The sequence below is a fragment of the Liolophura sinensis genome, chromosome 9, assembly GCF_032854445.1.
Source record: "Liolophura sinensis isolate JHLJ2023 chromosome 9, CUHK_Ljap_v2, whole genome shotgun sequence".
NCBI lineage: Eukaryota > Metazoa > Mollusca > Polyplacophora > Chitonida > Chitonidae > Liolophura > Liolophura sinensis.
This window is the reverse complement of record NC_088303.1, coordinates 7,258,480-7,279,564: the sequence shown is the minus strand read 5'-3', so window position 1 is coordinate 7,279,564 and position 21,085 is coordinate 7,258,480. Positions and strand designations below refer to the sequence as shown.

Here is a 21,085-nt window from a genome sequence, read left to right as displayed (position 1 = left end):
CCACAAGGTTCACAAGATTAGTATTGAAGTTAGATACCATACAAATGAAGATACCTTAAGATTTGAAGACCTCTTCATTATATCCCACAGACTCCCATGGTTGCTAGGTTTTGGTTTTAGGTTTTAAAATATAATAACTGTGTGAATGCCACCAACAGCGGTATATTTAGAGTGGACAGGCTGTTCATCCCTGAAAAACGTGTTATTACTCTTGTTTCAAGTATTCATACATGATACTATTGAATACGTCATACATGTATTCATGCATGATAAGATCGCCAGGGTGGATATAAGAACCGTTGGACTCAAATCCCAACTGAAGTAAATACGTGTACTTTGATTAAAGGCAACTTAAGAACCAGTATAGTACAACACTTGTATGCAGATACTGTCAGTAAATTAATTCACCCAGAACAATCATAGTATCTCTCCGTCATCAAGTTGTTAATCCTCTTAGTTCTTGGATGCTTTGTTGTCGACCTTTGTTTTGGAAATTGGTCATGCAATTATTGATTCGGAACCCGGGTGATAAAATTCATTTGATTTCTTTATTTGATTGGTATTTAACGCTGTACTCAAGGACATTTCACATGTACGACAGTGGCCAGAATTATGGTGGGAGGACAGGCCCGGGGGAAACCCACGACCATCCGCAAGTTGCTGAAGGATCTTCTAATGTTAGGCCAGAGAGGAAGCCAGCACGAGTTGGACTAGAACTCTTAGCGACCGCATTGGTGAAAGGCTCTTGTATCATTGCCAGAGAGAAGAGAGCATTGCAAAGAAATTTCTAATGAATGATATTGTTTAACAATTATACTTAATGACATCTTCCAATTTTAATCGCCTTTTACTGGTTTTAAACGTCTGTTTTCAATTTTTTCCCCTTTAGGATGATATCATTCACATGTTGACAGACAACTACTTCCTGGTCCGAATCTGTTCTGGTCACGATATGGATGAAGTTCCGCAAGGTTGGCATTAAGACACTAATCAATCAATTTACCAAAAGCCTGGCGCTTGCTGCAAAGCTCGGACTCAGGCTTGTCACAGATTTTACTGGATGGGAGAATGCCGACATGAGAAGCCATTTAGGCTTCCGCCAAAAGCCACTTAGCTTCAGCAGCAATTTTTACGGGAAACCAATGCGCGATAGTAAGCCAAAGACGTTGACCCATGGGCTAATGTAATCTGCTTATCTGAAGAGCCACCATGGCTGAAAATCTCGATACGCTAAATATTGCTAAACAGAGCAACGCAGCAGAGAATCAGTACCTAACTGCCAAATTTAATAAGGTTGAAATTGATTGTGATATGACCAGTAATCAATATGGTTTTTCGTCGTATTTCCTTCCTCTTTGCGTTTTCACGGTTTAGGCAGTTTGTCTTCTTTATGCACGAATATTTATTTTTCTTTTCGTCGCACTCTATCCAAATTCGTCCTATGTCAAGTATGGTGTCTTCCTTTCTGTGTAACCAATTTTCCTAGAAGACTATATCCGATTTCTTTCTGAGTATATTATTATGTGTTGAGAGCCATGACGTTATAATTCCAAACCTTGAGCTTTTCTTGCAACCATAATTCTGACCGCCGTCGTACATGTATAAGTGAAATGTTCCTGAGTATGGCGTAAAACACCAATCAGATCAATAAATAAATAAATATAGAGTAGGCAGTTCGGAACATGGCTAACAATGCTCTCTAAGTTAGAAGGCTTTAGGTAATCTAGCAGTGCGACATCCATATACAACTAGTAAGGGGCTTTTCCAAAGCAACGAAGAATAAGGGCTGCTAAAGGAGTGTGTAAGAAACCATATCATTAAAAGCTGATAGCATGCAAGAGAGAAGTGGCCAGGAGCTTTCAGGTATGGAAGGTTATAAAATATTAGGCCCAGGCCTATAGGTTTTATATGTCCACATCGGCGTCTGAAAAAAGATTTCCCAAAAAGTTATTTAGTGTAAACAAAGTATGGAGAAAATCGAGGAGCTGATCGTCTGTGAACTTGAAAAGTTTTTATTAGAAAGAGATGTCTTGTTTGCAATTGGAAGAAGGTAGAAAGTGGCCTAAAATTTTTCACAAGTCACATGATATGAGAGGACTGTTTTAACCTTAAACGACAAAAGAGTTCAAACTCGAAACTTCTCTACTGGTATCGATAGTATTCAACTCACACCATGGTTAGTATAGACAATTAGTTTCACGCCAGGACCGGTGTAGACAATTAGTTTCACACCAGGGCTGGCGTAAATATAGTCTATTTAAGACACATGCCAATGCACTAAGTTGTAAATATTTCACTTGTATGGCGACCAGTGTTATTGTATGGGAAATGGGACTGGGCCCGTGGGAATCCCAAGGGTGCTGGAAGACCTCCCCATGTGCGATCGGAGACAGATAGGTAATGCTCATGTCATGTGCAATGCACATCGGTAAGGTTCACACGATTCTTGGTAAAGAGATTTGGATGAAATCGTATTTCCAGAGCGTTTATATTTACATGTAGCTTCACGCCGTGATTCCTGTGAACAGGTGCCGCGTGTGGTGTCAGTAACACCGACAACGTGGCTTGTGTACATGAATGTCCAGAAGTTTAACACACATAACTAGTCGATCATGACAATGTTTGTATGTATAAATGAACATGCCTAAACATGGGTTATTTACATATAAGAGCGTTACATCTGTGTCACTTTGATGAATATTTTAACGACTAAACACTAGGCAAGTAAGATGACGCAGATACAAAGGAATTATTTATCCTTGCCACACGTAATCGGTGATATATTTTTAAATACCACACAATAAGAGACGTTTGTGTTAAAATTCAAAGCATAAAGTACAAAGATTTTTAAAAACGTTGATTTCACGTATTGTAAATCACTTGTACATTTAGCCCCTTGACGCAATGGCACGGCGTACGGAGTACGGCTCAGTTGTACTAAATTCGTTTAATCTGCATCGATCACAAATTCATTGCTTCGCTCCACAAATAAAAAACGTAGTTTCCTTAGCAATACATTTAACCAGTGTAGACGTTTAAAAATGGTGATTTGGCAATTTTGCTGTCATCTCTGAGTAAGATACGTCAGATTTCTAGCAACATGCTTTTAAGCTTCTGATCTTTTCATTCGATTTGTAATGTGAAGCAGTAAAACTACACTTCCCAACAAAACCACGTCATCCGGCCGTTGGAAAGGCGAGTATGTTAGTTCGGACATCGCCGGTCCCTTGACACGGTAAGCTAATCAACTTGAACTTTAACGATATATTGGAGATTTTGTAATGTCTAGTGCGACAGGCAATAGACGGAGCGAAATTGGGAATAAGTCATGTGGTTTATTTCATTGTTGGCTAACGCCATACTCATTTTTTCTCGTATACGACAGCGGTCAGTTTTATCGTCGGAGGAAACCGGAGTACCTGGCGTTTATCACCGTCCACTGGCAAGGTGCTCACAAAGTGTACAATATATATGCGCACCGTATTGGTAGAAAGCAAGTGATTTTAGATTCCGTTAATGGCCACCAAAGCGTCTTCAAGCGCCTATAGTCATCATTTCCTCACAAGTATAGTGAGAGAGAGCGTTGTACTGATTTTCCGTCGAAGGCATCAACGTTTCGAGCTAATAAATTAGAGGTTGCTATTCTTAAAACATTGTCACTTTCTTCATTTATTTATTTCTTTGATTGGTCTTTTATGCCATGTTCATGGATACTGCACTTGTACGACTGCCACCAGTATTATGGTGGGAGGAAACCGGACAGCGCCCGGGAAAAACCCAAAACTAACCACAGGTTGCCGACAGACCTGGGACCCATATACAACCCAGGTTAACTAGAAGTTACCTCGTAATTTTATTAGACCTTATTCTCTGTACAATTTAAACAAATTCTATGTCTGAGCCGGTACAGATATACCCCGTGGGGTCTTCGCAAGACAGTCCTCTAGACAAGATTGATCTCAGGCGTGTAAACACGAGTGTTGTTGACTGTCTATTGTGAGCAAAGCCTTACAAGCAGTGATAGCATGCAGGGAAACGTATTAATTATAAGAGAACCATTCACTAGAATTTGAAAGCCTTAATAATGGCCATTTTTTTCAAAGAGTTTGTACATCGCAACCTCTTAACCTATGTGTGTGAGGAGGAGGATCTGGTAGGACACAATGGAATGGCAATTTCGGATTTACAAGGGAACTTATTTTTGTGACTAAAGGATAGGTTTTGTTAAAAGGAAGATGAATGACTTAGGCTTGGTTAAAATCTGTTTCTTTTGTTGAACTCTTCTTTTCTCGGGTACAAAAATCTTAGAGAGTTAATCATTTCAGTATCATTCTATTTTGATATGCACACGACCGAAGGCTCCGGGAGGCTTCGCTTTATATGCAATACAAAAATTTCGCCTTGTCAAAGCACGTGATTATTGATAACTTGAAAAATGACATTTTTGTTGTAAATATTATAGGTATAATCATGTTGCCCGATCATACTGACTAACCAAAGGCTCAAAGACTTACATGACAGAGGTACATGTAGACGTATGCAGTTATTTGTTTGCTAGAATTAGGTGGATACAGATGTAGGGAAAATTCTGCCAGAAGGCAATTTTGGTCCAGTATGAAACAATGCCGATGATCAATAAGCATATCTGCGTAGGTAGTACGAGGTGCGCAATAAAACACAACACGACCGTATGGGCTTTTAACCAGTCCAAAATAGACCTATACACTTAGCCAGACTCGTGTTCTATAATTGAGAAAATTTACCCACCCTAATTTGTTGCTGTGCCCCGGAGGAATTCTTTCAATCAATGTTTTGTCGACCTTTTCATTCCAAAAGCTTACAAGTATTACTTCCGCAATATATTGTTTGGTGTATTACTGCGTACTCGTGCAATGTACGGCGCGGGTTTCTTTCTCTAGGTATCCAAAAACTGAACTGCCCAGAGTAAACCAAGGGTTTTAGGAAGTACCAGTCCGACTTAAACATTGTTGACACACAAATCTTACCCCGAAGACAGGCCATCTTCCTATCGGCCGTACGAAGATTGACGACCTCTTATTGTAACCTTGACATGGTAAGATTTGATGTACGGGAACCTTGAAAATACCCGGTCCTATGAGTCACCTCTCAAAATCCAACGATTCAAAATAGTGCCATTTAAACAAAGAAAAAATCGCACGTATTCCCTTTGCTATTTACAGCACCGCATTATTTCAATAATAAAGCTGTACCACAGATTTGCTTTATGCATACCAACTGTAGTATAATCACAAAGTTGCACTTAAGATTAGCTATATCACATTTATACCGTTTTTATACAGATCTTGCCCACAAGTTCTACCTGCCCACGATGTTCTAAGAGCTTGTCAAGAAAGTGCGAACGCTTAGAAAGAAGAGAGTAATACTATTGTATAGTTAGACAAAATTTTGTAAAAATACTGGTACGTGTACTAATCTCACACAATTTTAATACGATTTCGTTCTCGACGTGAACAAACGTATTCACTACGTACTTCTCTCTGTTTTAGGCGTACTATTTATTGTTTACGACTGGCAAAAGCCACATTCTATGCAAGGGAGAAGACTCTCTATGTCTTATTGTGTTTCTTGGTAGACAAACCATTACTATATAGTGGGTGTGTAATTTTCGATTAATTGTACATTAATTTAATTACGAAGCAATATAAATCGACTTAATTTAATTTAAGTACATTCCATAGACCGTTTCCTCCAAATTCATGCTTTAGTTTTCCATCGTGTATGCCTTAATATACAGGGTCAGTCTTGACTTAATTTTGGCTGCCTGTTTTAGTTGCAACAAAGCAGTTTTGTGGAACGGCGTTGACGATGTTCTTGTTTGGATGTGTCTCTTTTTGACCTTGAGATGATCTTTTTTATATATGAGAACATCACAGCTTATGGCTATGCATCGCTGATATTTTTTAATTTGAGCATGTATAGAAATGAGTTCCATTGTCAAACGAATTTAGGAGGTACTGAAATACAGCAAACGAATTAATCAAAACAGCGTAAATAAGAACGAACTCAACGGAATTGTGTTTTCCTCATGGCTATGCATATAATTGACTGTTGGAAAGGAAATCATTGACCACAGGTAAGCAAACAGGCATTCATTTTTTTGCATTAGTTGCCCTATCTTATGCAGTCTCTAAGTATTAGGCCACAGTGTTTTAAATACCATGGTGAAGTAGATACATTTTCTAATAGAGGACCCAGTTCCCTGTTGCCAACATTACTACATATAGTCGCCATCTCAAAACCAGCCAAATAATAACATGTAGTCGACTTATTGTCAATCAAAATTAATAAATCAACTGTGGTAAAAAAAAAATGTATCAACTGAATACAAGTACCTATCATTTAGATATAAAATTGTCATTCACCGACAGACAATCATTCAACAGCTAAACATTAAACATCACACCATAAATTTCATACGGGGATTCCGTGGCTCAGTTGGTTAGCGCGCTAGCGCAGCGCCGCCGTCGTATAAGTGAAATATTCTTGAGTACGGCGTAAAACACCAATCAAATAAATAAATAAATTTCATAGAATCATAGCAAGTAACCTGTGCAATTAGCAACTTTTTAAACTTGGGGCTCTCGAATAAAAGCACTGGATATTTTGTGGAAACTATATACTCGTCAATATGCCATTTCCTTGCAAAATACAGAGGCAGCCAAAAGCACAATCTCTCTGCCCGGTTTCTTTCCACCATAATGCTGACCGCCGCTGTATAAGCGAAATATTCTTGAGTACGGGGTAAAACACAAATCAAATAAATAAATAAATTAAATAAAATACAATCTCAATCGTTTCAGTACAAGTATATATACGTTGTATTTTACCTAATATGCAACCATCCTGTCAGACAGCCATTTCAGTTATTCGGGCAGAACTTTCACCACAGTCTCAAGTAAATTTCAGGCAAATCCTTGTAAAACCCGAAAACATTTTCATGGTCGATTGGCCAGTTCTAGAGACTGAAATCCATCTGAAATGTTTCCAAGGTGTTCACTTCATTGGTAAATTTGAATATGCTTGTTCACTCTCATTATTTCAGAAGCACGTCCACAACAGCATCAAAAGTATTTATATGTGCATGTAAAAGTATGTGATGAAAAGGAAGATTTGGCCTGTAGATATCCTTTTTACATAAGTGGACGCGTTTGATTCGAGTTTGAGAGAAGGTGCGTGAATCCTGACAAAAGAACGCGTCATGAAGTTACATCAAGAGGCACTGCAATCTCCTTGGTTTAATGACCATAGCAGTAAGACGAAGTAACAAAAGTGTATAATACCGTTCAAAACTATCATTTAGCAGTCGGGAGACCAGAAGTCAATCGTAAAGCTCTAAAACATTAAAAGCTGTCCTTGCACTCGAAATGAATAATTTCTGCGTTCAGCGGACGCTGAACGGTCGTGTCAGTAGGTTTTGGTTGGATTCCTTTGCACCATAACTAAGTCGTCAATTCAAAGTCTGGCTTTGGGATATCGATGGCCATTCTGGCCGGAGGTATATTGTTAAAAGCGATATGTTGATCTTCTCTTTAGGCTGTGGTGTGAACAACCAACCAAAAACTAAATTTGAAAAGTTTGTTGAGATTATCTTTTTCAGGGAACTAAATTCAAGCAAATGTTTGAGTGGCTTTTCCAGATCATACTGAGTAAATTGCGGTGACCCCACATCCATTTTACCAACTTCTATTTTTATGCACTTCTGGGTAAAACACGTGTGATCTTTGCTCAACACATTCAGTATTTGCATGGGCGTGGCGGAAAACTAATGCAAAGTCACTGTGCTTTCTATTCATCCATATTTGCTAGACACCACTGTCAACCAACGCCGTTCAGTCTTCAATCATTTCGTCGTCAACCTGTAGAGAAAAAAGTTATCAATTTATAAACGAAGTCGCCAGTGGAGATATTCTTGGACCTATTCCAGTTTCCTGAATATTCTCCATACTGTAAGGCTCTATAGAGGATTCGATCGCACATACCATTTATTTCTAATAATTTGAAATTTCTAATTTGCTTTTTCAATTGATTTTGACTATCATACAAGGTAAATCGGTACATAGTGTTTTGCTGTAAAGAAGTCATAAGGCTCTTGTCGAGGAGTTTAGCCAAGTTTTGTCGAAATAATCGATGGTTTCACAGAACAAAACAATGGGGTGTGCAGATTACGGTCACATGTCTTAATTATATCCGGGTTATCACAAAACGTAACACAACTTCGCCCTATGCGTACCTTATCCAAACATCAAAAATCACCATTGCAACTTGTCTCCAAACGTTTGAAGTAGAATACCCTTGTCACTGGAAATATAGTTTTTCTCTATTCAAATATAAAATTAACAATCTGAATTATGTTAACAGTTTTTTGTAGCTCCGACGGGCCGTCTCTTCATTCTAAAGGATAACTGCTCTGGTGCCAGTAATGCTACCTGTCATATAACCGCACCGGCTTCAGGTGCTGTCCGTCACACATCTGTGTTGGTTCGGATAAAACGTGTCTGTCCGTACTCGTTGACCGAAATGCTCATCTCGGCCAGATGTCCTCTCTTCCTATCGCTGATAAATCCAACAGAGCCGAAAACTACATGACTATCGCTGCCAGGCACATAACACAACCGACAGGTTAATGCCGATGCATGCTAACATTCTTCACCCCATTATGTGTACCGACTTGCAGATTCTCCAACACAGAGTTTTCAAGAATAATTTTTTCCGTCTTTATCAAACAAATTACATTGAAAAAATCCTAATTTCACCTTTCTAAAATGTGGTTTATGCGCTTGCGTAAGGCTAGCTATCCACATAGTTGCTAATATTTGATACCCCAAAATAATTAGTATGCATATATACCTACATATACATGTAACCCACCCAATGTAGATGCAGCATGAGTAACCATACACAGTTATCACGGAAGCGACATTAATTCGTATGCAGGAGGCTAAAAGACTGTTTATCTCATTCTGAATTAAAGCTTAAAATTATCCATACATATTCATTTGACAAACTCGCCTAGAAAATGTATGTTCGTTCGAGAAAAACACTCTACTTGTAGCTATTCCTTTACTCTACAGGTTTATATTAAGATTTTGACAGAATTTTCAAAAATATTTTTTTGTTTTTTTTTTAAATACCATTCTATTTCTCTACCCAGTTTTAAAAATTATTTTTGAAAGAGGGCCCAATACATTTATTATGTATTGCCATACAAAGGTAACTATAAGGTGCATAGTTTATTAATTAGATTAACGTGTAATCAGCAGATCTATACATTACACGTGTACATATGTATTTGTCATAAGAATCTGTCACAAATGACATATTCTCTTTGCTGTTGTCTACTGTTTAACTTTTCGCACTATAGTCTGTTATACTTATGGTGTATATTTAGCTGAGATAGGCCTAGCTATACTGTACATGCGCGCAGACCGGGATACATGTACACGTTTATGCGCATCTAGTGTTATTGCATAAGCACTCGAATTCAGTCCCTAAACTATATATATTCCATATGCAGGTCTCCTGTACATTCATTAGAGTATACCTATGTATGGATTTCTTACCTAAAAGCTATAATTATCATTCTTTGTGTTAAAATCTTCTTAATTGTCTACCTGACCTGGCTTAAATTCGCTTTGTTTTCACCCCAAGTACTTTTGTCACTTGACCAAAGAGTAAGCTGATTATTTATTCAGAGCAGCCATGACATCAAGTGCAGGAAAGCTATAAATACCGGTATAAGTGCACAGCCTGTAGCAAATTCTGATTTCAGAGTATAGGACCTGTAAGTGTAAATCTAGGAACTCATATCAATGACTTTTTAGTTTGATTTTTTTCCCTATCTGCCCCATGTTAATTATCCCTGTTTATGTTGTAGGAGGATGTGGGACTGACGAAACAACTAATTATCTCTGTTCATACTGAAGGAGGATATGGGACTGACGAAACAGCTAATTATCTCTGTACATAGTGTAGGAGGATGTGGGACTGACGAAACAGCTAATTATCTCTGTACATACTGTAGGAGGATGTGGGACTGACGAAACAGCTAATTATCTCTGTTCATACTGAAGGAGGATATGGGACTGACGAAACAGCTAATTATCTCTGTTCATACTGTAGGATGATGTGGGACTGACGAAACAGCTAATTATCTCTGTTCATACTGTAGGAGGATGTGGGACTGACGAAATAGCTAATTATCTCTGTTCATACTGAAGGAGGATATGGGACTGACGAAACAGCTAATTATCTCTGTTCATACTGAAGGAGGATATGGGACTGACGAAACGGTTAATTATCTCTGTACATACTGTAGGAGGATGTGGGACTGACGAAATAGCTAATTATCTCTGTTCATGCTATAGGAGGATGTGGGACTAACGAAACAGCTAATTGTCTCTGTTCATGCTATAGGAGAATGTGGGACTGACGAAACAGCTAATTATCTCTGTTCATACTGAAGGAGGATATGGGACTGACGAAACAGCTAATTATCTCTGTTCATACTGAAGGAGGATATGGGACTGACGAAACGGCTAATTATCTCTGTACATACTGTAGGAGGATGTGGGACTGACGAAATAGCTAATTATCTCTGTTCATGCTATAGGAGGATGTGGGACTGACGAAACAGCTAATTGTCTCTGTTCATGCTATAGGAAGATGTGGGACTGACGAAAGAGGTAATTATCCCTGCTCATAGGCCTACTGTGGGGGGGGTGTGGGACTGACGAAACAGCTAATTATTTCTTTTCATAATGTAGGAGGATGTGGGACTGACGAAACAGCTAATTATCTCTGTTTATACTGTAGGAGGATGTGGGACTGACGAAACAGAGCAATTATACATTGCCAGGCAGTGTTTAAAGTAGGCCTGCATTTCAATAAAATTGAGGAATACATCACGTGGAACAACACAGAATTAATGTAGGCCTATATTTGACAAGTTCTTGCTCCTAATTTCAGTTACTGTATGCAGTGACGTCACACTCTGCACACGTACCGGTACATGTAGTTATAATGCTAAATTTCACTTTTCAAAACGCACAAACTCTGTGAATGCATTCGCCGAATGGACCTATTTCAAGGCAAAAAATATGGATGTGACCTCACTAACTCATACTCTATTGGTCTCAATAGGCCTCGCAGTACAGACCACCGTAGAATCTAATGTTTTAAAACCATATTACTCGGGTTGGAAAAATTCTAAAATATAAATCAAACTATTTTCCTGGTCAGTATTGAAAGGTCTTTCATTTCATTTGATATATACTTTATATCATTGCGGCTAAAAGTTTAAGCTAGTTGTACATGTACGCGTACCCTATGGACGCAGTGCCTGTGGCGAACAATCAGCTGACCTGATAACAGTCATGTGACTAGATGTCTTGTGACTATCACTGAGTCAAAATGGCGGAAAGCAGGATGGTCGCAGTGCTCTTTGCTCTCGTTTTTACTGTTGTTTGTGTAAACTGCGAGATTACTGTGAGTGTTTACAACACACCTAAAGCATGCTTCCAGAAACACTTTAATGACGGGATCGAGGGAGTAAAGTAAGTGAAGGAGTCGTGTAGATTATAGCCTGAACATCAAGAAGTGTAGTGTCAACATGACATTGATTGGTTACGAAACTCGAAAGCCGGAAACAAAGGGCTTCTCTTCACTATGGGTCCATTTCGCAAACGTAAAAAAAAAAACAGCAAAAAAAAAAAAAAAACAAAAAACAAAAAAACAAAGCAAAACAAGAAAAGTAGAAGAAGAAGGGAAAAGAAAATAGGAATAGAGCAGAAAACGATTAACTGTGTGTGGCAAATGGCCCCAGCCTGTTTGAGGCACTTCCCAAGTTCTGAATTTTCTGACCCCAGCTTGCCTGAGGCACTTTCCAAGTTCTGAATTTTCTGCCAGGTTTCCTCCCATGATAATGCCGGCCCCATTCGTACAAATGAAATATTCTTGAGCGCGGTGTAAAGCACAATCAAATAAATAAATAAAATATATTGGCCTAGCATCGTTGGAGTCTCAATGCTCACAGTATTAATTTCATACCCAAAAAAGATCCAGGCTGATTGTCTGTGTTTTTGAACATGTCTCTTGCGAATAAAAGACATCGTACTCAAGACCTGCTTTCCGCACCCACCGTACCACCACTATATGCCCCTACTCGATTTAGAATAGATTTATTATACCCAAGAGGGGATGGTACATGCTCCTCGGGCATAGCTGCCATCTTCTTACTGCTCCACTACGAAGCAGGACTTGCGCATAGGCCCACACATAACTGCTCAACATGGTGCCATGGCCGAAGAGCGTGTACCATGGAAACCTTCATGGCTATAATAAATCTATTCTAAAGCGAGTAGGGATATATGTTGATGGCGCTGTGGGTGCGGAAAGCAAGTCTTTAGGTTGGTGTCATTTATTTACATGAGATTCGTTCAGTAACAAGGAAAATTGGCCTGGGCCTTCGTTGAGTACAAAGTTTATACCGTTGGGTAGAGACTCAAATGACACCATGCCAATATAAGAAACAAAGGGTGTTTTGGGGCTACTTCTCTCCTTGTCACCAGGTTTAGGGAGTGAAGTAACTCTCATTGTGAACAATGCAGTTGCGAGAGTTAGAGTGTAAAACAGCCCGAAATATGTTTGACACATGATAAGGAACATTTACCACTGTTCACATGTGCATTGAAACATTCCTGGCATAAACTGGTGTCTACAGCTCACATGATCTCTTTAATTAACTAACTTGTTAGTTTGGCCTAACCCAAAATAATCCATGGCAGTAACACACATTGACCAAAACGACATTTTCAGGCTCTAGGGTATTGTGGCCACGATGCTTGCCTTAGTCACTTGATCAATGAATGCAACCACTCAAAAAGAGGATAATCCCTGGCTCCGGCCTCAAGCCTCCCTGCATTTAGGATGATAAGGTCATGACCTCAAATGCTTTTCGGAAGTGTACAGTGTAATCAGAATATGTCTATCCTTCCAACATGAATATGAGTGCCCCGTAGTAGATGAATCTGCTACTTGATAAATCTGCTTTTAGCTGGTTTTTCCCTTTGTGGTTTGACTAGTGTATCTAGGTGCTGTGTTATACATATAAGTGTATAAGCATAGTCACACTGATAAGTTTATTTTTTGTGCATCTTTGATGAATACCTTGTGCATGTTATGCAATTTTAGGACCAAACCTCGCCCTCATGAGACTATGGACTTGTTGTCACTCCCCAGAGGCTGGGATTGGCGCAATGTTAACGGTACAAACTATGCCAGCACAACTAGAAACCAGCACATTCCACAGTGTGAGTATTTCGTTAAACTTTGCAGATCAGGTTTAGACAAGTGGAATCTCAGCTAGCAATGATGTGACTGACCAACTTTAAATAAGATGCACTTTAACGAAAAGTGCATTTCATGTTGAATTTGATTTTTTGTCGCATTGAACATGCTGTTTAAAATATCCAAAAGATTGAGGTTCTGTGATGGAATTTTTGAACCACATTGAACAAGCGGAAGCATAGTGCTTTCACTGATCCTTTTTTTTTACGCTTAAACATGCTATGATTTCTGTATTTCTACATTCAACATGATTATATACATGTATGCAGTAGTACATATACATGTAGATATACACGTAAGCCTATATATAACAGCTAAAGTATGTTGAAAAAAATAAAAGTAATCTGTGATATCACTGTGTTGCAGCTTATTCAGTTTGGTCCTCAGTGTTTCTTTTTGCATTTTATCCACATAATTTAAATCAACATTAATTCAAATTTGCCTGAAATGACCTTTCAGATGATGCATACCTACACTTTATTTCAAGGTGGTCTGCTATACGCACGCATGTGTGTGTACATTGTACCGTTTTATGCATCTTACCTGATGTACATGCAGCTTTACATGTACATGTGTGTGTTTTCACATTCTAGGATCACAGAGACTATTAAACATTACATGTAGGCAAAGTCAGTTACAACTGCTGCGTAAGATTGTTGAAAGTATTTGAATATTGTTGAAGGTTTTCAAAACCATCTTCAGAATACGGTTTGCCTGCCTTCTACAAAGGGAAGCAAATCTTGTAACTGATAAAGCAGCAGTGCCCGCAATCTATTTGAATAACAATGTCAGCTTTTATTATTCATGATTACTGATTTGGGTATTGAAATCAGTAGTATTGTTATTTAAGTAGGTAGAGGGCACTGTTGTTTTATGAGTTACAAGATTTGCTTCCCTTTGTACAGGGCTGCTGGATCCCAATGACAGATCAGTATGCAACAAAAATATTTATTTGTTTATTTGATCGGTGTTTTATGCCATACTCAAGAATATTTCACTTATACGATGGCGGCCAGCATTATGGTGGGAGAAAACCGAGCAGAGCCTGGGGGAAACCCCCGACCATCCGGAAATTGCTGGCAGACCTTCCCACTTATGGCACCCAAAATAGTATCCATTAATATCCACATGTTGTACTTAAACTAATTGGTCCTTGGAAGTGTTGGAAAATGTAGGATGTTAGGTCCTTGAGAAAACATTCTTTCTTGTTCGAGAAATCTATGGAGGGACAAAAAGAACTTCTATGACAGTGAGAAAAGTTTGGTTACTCTTTCTTTCCAGCAGAAATGTGGCAATTTTAAGGCATTCAGTTATTGTAATATTATGAATTGAGCACTTCAGCACTGGCCATCACGGTGTGGTAATGACTCTCAGTTAGAAATGTAAAAATATGCAGGAGCAAGCTGTGGTCTAGTGGTTAAATGTGATTGCCTTTGAGTTCCTAGGACACACTATGTTATGGTTCAAATTCCACCCTTGCCAGGGACATTAAGGGATGATGCTTGTACGGCTGGCTTCAAAGTCTTTTGTTCGCTGAAGACATCTTGTCTTTCACCAAAATAGTGCGCATATCCGTATAATACATTTAGGATAGTAACTTAGGGGGGTGCTTTACCCCAGGCACTGACAGCCGTAGTGTAAGTGATAACTTCTTGAGAATGGCATTCAGCAACACACATGTAAATAAACATAAGTTAAAATGTTTGATCAATAATCGAACTATTATGTTGTCGTCTTCAGATTGTGGTTCCTGCTGGGCGCAAGGATCCACAAGTGCTATGGCAGACCGTTTTAACATTGCTCGTAAAGGGGCGTGGCCCTCAGCATACTTGTCTGTCCAGCATGTGATAGATTGTGCTAACGCCGGGACATGTGAAGGTGGTGGAGACCTCGGGGTGTGGAAGTATGCCCATGACCATGGAATTCCAGATGAGACATGTAACAATTACCAGGCAAAGGATCAAAGTATGTCAGAGTTAATATTAGTTTGATTGTGGGATCCAAAATCCCCTAGACTTTCACCATTGACATTGTTTGTGCTTGGCCTGAGCAAATACACCATGATGTTTGTGTGTTCATTGCATGTCATGTATGCTGACTTATATTAGTACACGTTTATAAGAAGGAACAACAAATAGAATATTAACCTGAGTTTTTTAGGAAGAGTGGTGGAATTAGACCAAACCAGTCACAGCCATGTTTTTTGACGCTCGTTAACCGTCTAAATCAACCTTGACTCCATACTCCTTACAGTGCATGTGTTGCTCTTTGCCTTTCGTTTTATATCACTGCCGCCAATAGACAAGTTTGACTTTTGGAGCCTCTGAGACGCACAATAGGCTTGTTTAGGCTTCGCCTCTTCAGGTGTGTCCTCCCACGGTACTTTTTAATCGGCATTCGTATTCCGGATAATGGGAATGCACGTGTATAAAGTATTGTTAGAGACAAAGGTTGAGACGGATTGGTTTCGTTTCCTGCCTCATCACCCTGACCACAGCGTTGTTCAAGATTTCTGTACCACGTTTGCTAGTGGTGGTGGTGATGTAAAGTGAAAGGTAGAGAGGGACGCATGCGCTGTAAAGAGTATGTTATGAATCATTGCAATGAAGAGGCCAAGGTAATCCGAAACATAATGTTCCATCATTCTTACAAAGTGTACAAGTGCATATATGACCAAATGGCAAAACAGGCTCTGTGCGATGTACATAGAAACAGATCCATTGTTGGGTTTTAGAAATTCCTTGCGCCCAAGTGGTTACAATTGATAAGATAACATAACATTATTACTCCTGGGGCCAGTTTCATGAAGCTTACTTAGTGTTAAGTTGCCCTTAGCTAATTATCTCTACAGCATATATTGTCATGGTAGTTAAGGGCTAACTTTACAAAGTGAACTTCATGAAACCGGCCCCAGGGCTCTCAGGGCTTGAAACAAATACTCATTTGAGCACAGTGGAATTTTGGATGGGTCAGTACAGTTAAACAAGCACTGGCCCTCTTTTATCAACATTCAATTCAGTTACCAGTAAAGTATATAAGCACTCAATCATCTGAATATATGGCTTTCAACTGGATGCTGTGTGTTTAATAGATAGATATATTGTAGAACAGATGAAGAAACTGACCATCAGCTATAAATATCAAGAAGAACCAGTAGACTTCAAAATGTGACACTTATCTGGTTTTAATGGCATGGTTGTCCAGGGGTTGTATTTGAACCCCAAAGTTCTGATATTTCTTGGGATTATTGGTATGCTTGAAGTGTGATGTTGATTAAAACTGTTACTGTCTGCACAGTAGCATCCATCTCATTTCGTTATGCAGGTAGTGGTGATCACATACATGTATTTGTAAGTTGTGATTGTATGTGTTACAGAGTGTGACACATTCAACGCTTGTGGCACATGTACCACATTTGGAGAGTGCAGTCAGCTGACAAACTTCACTACATGGAAGGTCGGTGATTACGGCAAAGTCAAGGGCCGGGAAAATATGATGGCAGAGATTTACCAGAATGGACCAATCAGGTACAAAACTGTAAAACGTCTCACATAGCTTTGCTTTCCTTTCTCGAACGATGTTGTAAATTAATGTTATCAAGTATTAGAAAAGCGTTGCAAAGGATACCTTGTTTTGATTTTGTCCACCTCTCAGCCCCACTGTTTTGCTTTGGTTTCATTTTGTGCATATGTGGGTTCATTTCAAGAACCTCAGATCACGTTCAAGAAATAGCTCGATCAATGCAGAATTTTTTCATATTTAATTATTTTTTTCAGCTTGATTGGGTATTTTTGTGTAAATTATTTTTTTTCAAATAAGACAGTCAAAAACCTCTCCCCTGTGTCCAAACAGTTTTGTCTGTCAGAAGTTTTTGAATTTTTTGTTTATTGAAAATTATTTAAATGATCAATTTTTGTCTTAGCTTCTTAACATTACTTTACCTGTATTTTCTAATTTTCAGTTGTGGCATCATGGCAACGAGTGGACTGGACAAGTATACTGGTGGCATTTATAAAGAGTATCATCTCATTTCTATGGTAATGGCATTTATTTTTGACATTTATATGTACATGTACATGTATGTATTATTATTATGTATGTATAGTATATCCATACATGGGAACATTTTCCAGCAACCTGTGGATGGCCATGGGTTCCCCCTGGCCTTTGCCAGGTTTCCTCCCACCATAATGTTGGCCACCGTCATAAAAGTGAAATATTCTTGACGACGGCCTAAAACACCAGATAAATAAATAAGTATACATTTGAAAAAGTGCATTTACATTTATAGAGGCAAATAATAAAGGTCATACTATACTAATACTACTTTTTGGCCTGAAATTTACATTTACATTTTTTGGTGAAAATGAAAAAAATCATCAGCAGTTACAGTTACTTTTAACCACCTAAATTTTTCCTGTGATTTTTGCACTAAATAAGTAAAGCACATTGATTTTAGTCAGGGAAAAATTTTTTCAAATTATAAGTGATTTTACTGTGACTGTCAGCTACATGTACACAGAATAGTTTTTCATTGTTTGCAGGAGAACCATGTGATCTCTGTTGCGGGATGGGGTGTGGACCAGGCCACAGGGGTAGAGTACTGGATTGTGAGGAACTCCTGGGGGGAACCATGGGTCAGTCTGTCTGTTTCATTCAATCAAAACTTTGCTAGTCTTGAAATGTAAGGTTAACATAACTTTTCCTTATACGTAAAACCATTACTGCTTCCTGAGAACATGAAACCTGTAAACCAGGACAAATTTGCAGTATCTGTAACAGCCAAAAATCACACTCATTAAGTGAATCGCTAATATTAAAAATTTGACCAATCGGCCAGTTAAGAGACAGGCAAAAAGACTCTCCACATCTTATTAATTGTAAAATCCAAGTCTTGCCACAGCTAGTAGCAAGGACAATACAAGTAGCTTTTGTAAAAGCCACAGATCAGTTGTACTAAACCAGTCCATCGATTTGTAATATTGAAATAATGGACATATAAGACAGAGATATTGCAGTTTTCTCCAGCTTTGAAGTGACTACTATCATACAAGTGAAAAATTATTGAGTAGGGCCCTATGGCATTAAACAGCAGTCATCAATTTGTGAAGAAATTTCAGCTACACAGCATCCTAGATCTTGGTGAATTTGTGACATAGTTAGTAGCACATGTACATGTATGTCATCACACTTTAATAAACAGTTACATGTACATGTATGTCATCACACTTTAATAAACAGTTACATGGACATGTATGTCATCACACTTTAATAAACAGTTACATGTACATGTATGTCATCACACTTTAATAAACAGTTACATGTACATGTATGTCATCACACTTTAATAAACAGTTACATGGACATGTATGTCATCACACTTTAATAAACAGTTACATGGACATGTATGTCATCACACTTTAATAAACAGTTACATGGACATGTATGTCATCACACTTTAATAAGCAGTTACATGTACATGTATGTCATCACACTTTAATAAACAGTTACATGGACATGTATGTCATCACACTTTAATAAACAGTTACATGTACATGTATGTCATCACACTTTAATAAACAGTTACATGTACATGTATGTCATCACACTTTAATAAACAGTTACATGGACATGAATTTTTGGGCCTATGATATTGAGATTTGTGACACATGATTAAATGTAACATATTTCTCTGTGTATTACCTACACATGGCTAGAAGTACACGTAGTTACAGCAACTTTATAAAACACATTTTTGGTACTTTTTGGTTTATTAGCCTACATAAAATTTGCTCTCACAGCATCTGACTAATGGGATACTGTGCTCAAATGCTACTCGAGTCATACCCATGGTTTCAGTTGGACAATTTGCTTGTGTGTTTGTTTCTCAGGGAGAGCATGGATGGTTTAGAATTGTGACCAGTATGTACCAGGGAGGGAAAGGCAATGAGTACAACCTGGGAATTGAGAAGAATTGTGCCTACGGTGATGTCATCCTCAACTAGACTCATCCTACACACCTGCAGGCAGTCTTAACAGTCATGTTAACACATCTGTTTCTTTCTTGAAATAGTTTCAAACTTTTGCCGAAAAACATGTTGATGTTGAATGAGTTGTCTTTAAGGGAGACCTTTATTAAATATTTGAATGTTTGAGCATAAAATTATGTATGTCAACGTAAAGATACATAGATGCGTTAAATTTGTTAATTTGGCTGTGCATTTTGGGTAAATTTAAAAAAAAAACAAATATTTTTGTCACTCATTAGAGACAATAGGATAATGGGTATGTCTATAATTTACCAGTGTGTTGAATATTCGTTCGATTTGTGGTATAGTTAAGGTGTGAAAACTATACATGTACTTACTAAATGTTAAGGAAGAGGCAATTCCTGACATTGCAGACAACTGCAAACATTGTTTATATAAATGCAAACAGCTGTAAACATTGTTTCTAATGTTGTAAATAAAATTTAAATGAGTATGGCTTTGATGATTTTGTGAGTGTAAAACTCCGAGAGAAGGTGATGTAGCTGCCTTTGGATGTGAACATCTGTTTTAACCTGATGCCAGTGTTTTATGTGTTGTTGTTGACACATTTATGCTGTATTTATATTTATCTTGATGGAGATTTTATTATTTTACTATGGTGTAAGAATTTTTTCACTGGGAATGTTGTGTTGTACATGTGAGTATGATGGCAGGGAGCATTGATTAGTGCGACAATTATTTTTAACGATCTGGTTTGATGGATACATGTATGTATGTTGATAGTTTGATTCTACATGATGCATTTGTATCAAGTTTTTAACACAATATGGAATTTGGCAAATTTCGTTATCTACATCCAATGATTTTATAATTGTGCTAGCCTCATATGGATGATTCACTTATCTCTTCATTCCATGATTTTTAAAAACTGATATTTCAAATTTTTTTCAAATCCATTTAGAGTTATTAATTTATCATAGAACACGGAAAGTTTTCTAATTGCTATTTAATTGTACTCTTTGTTTTCAGAAATTTGTTTCTTGTGCTATTTTTGGACTGAAATATGCTCGAAGATCGCAGTACTTACTGATATCGGCAAATTTGTGATATATGAAGTTTGTTTTGCCAGCTTCTCCACTGTTCTGTCTGTTATTGCAGTATCTCATTTCATAATAGTGAATATTAAATAATACAAGATAAGAATTCTGAAAGTTCCGAAAAACTTTTTGATGTGTTGTTGTTTCCTTTTGCACACAGGCCGTATATCATTTGATTCTTTGCAAGACGTTGAAAGTGAAAACGCAGGCCAGAGCCGTGGCCGAGTGGATAACATGTCTTTGAATCGCAGGGACTCACAGGTGTGGATTTCAAGCCAGCGTTGGAGTAGAAATTTGTGGATTCCCTCACTCATACTGTTCTGTAGGCCTTCGTGACAATAAGCGAACCACAAATTTTGTGTGACCCTTCGCGCAGTCGTTCGTTGAGGACCACTTATCGTCCAGGAATGCTGTGTATGCATATGAATCGACCTGTGGCCTCTCACCAATGTGGTTGCTCTGAGTTCAAGTCGAACTCATGCTGGCTTCCTCTCCGGCGGTAAATGGGAACGTCTAGCAGCAGCCTGCAGATGGTCGTGGGTTTCCTCCCAGCATAATGCTGGTCGCCGTCGTTGAAGTGAAATATTCTTGAGTACGGCGTAAAACACCATT

General features: G+C 38.3%; 1 protein-coding gene across 1 annotated transcript; it reads left to right on the top strand.

The window, feature by feature from the left end:
• The first annotated feature begins 11,455 nt into the window (after positions 1 to 11,455).
• LOC135475184 (cathepsin Z-like) lies at positions 11,456 to 20,598 on the top strand. The gene is made up of 7 exons (XM_064754975.1): positions 11,456 to 11,594; positions 13,231 to 13,349; positions 15,127 to 15,351; positions 16,763 to 16,913; positions 17,348 to 17,423; positions 17,931 to 18,023; positions 19,278 to 20,598. Exons 1-7 carry the CDS (start codon positions 11,467 to 11,469, stop codon positions 19,389 to 19,391), a joined length of 906 nt encoding a protein of 301 aa, XP_064611045.1. The 5' UTR covers positions 11,456 to 11,466; the 3' UTR covers positions 19,392 to 20,598.
• Positions 20,599 to 21,085: the final 487 nt, after the last annotated feature.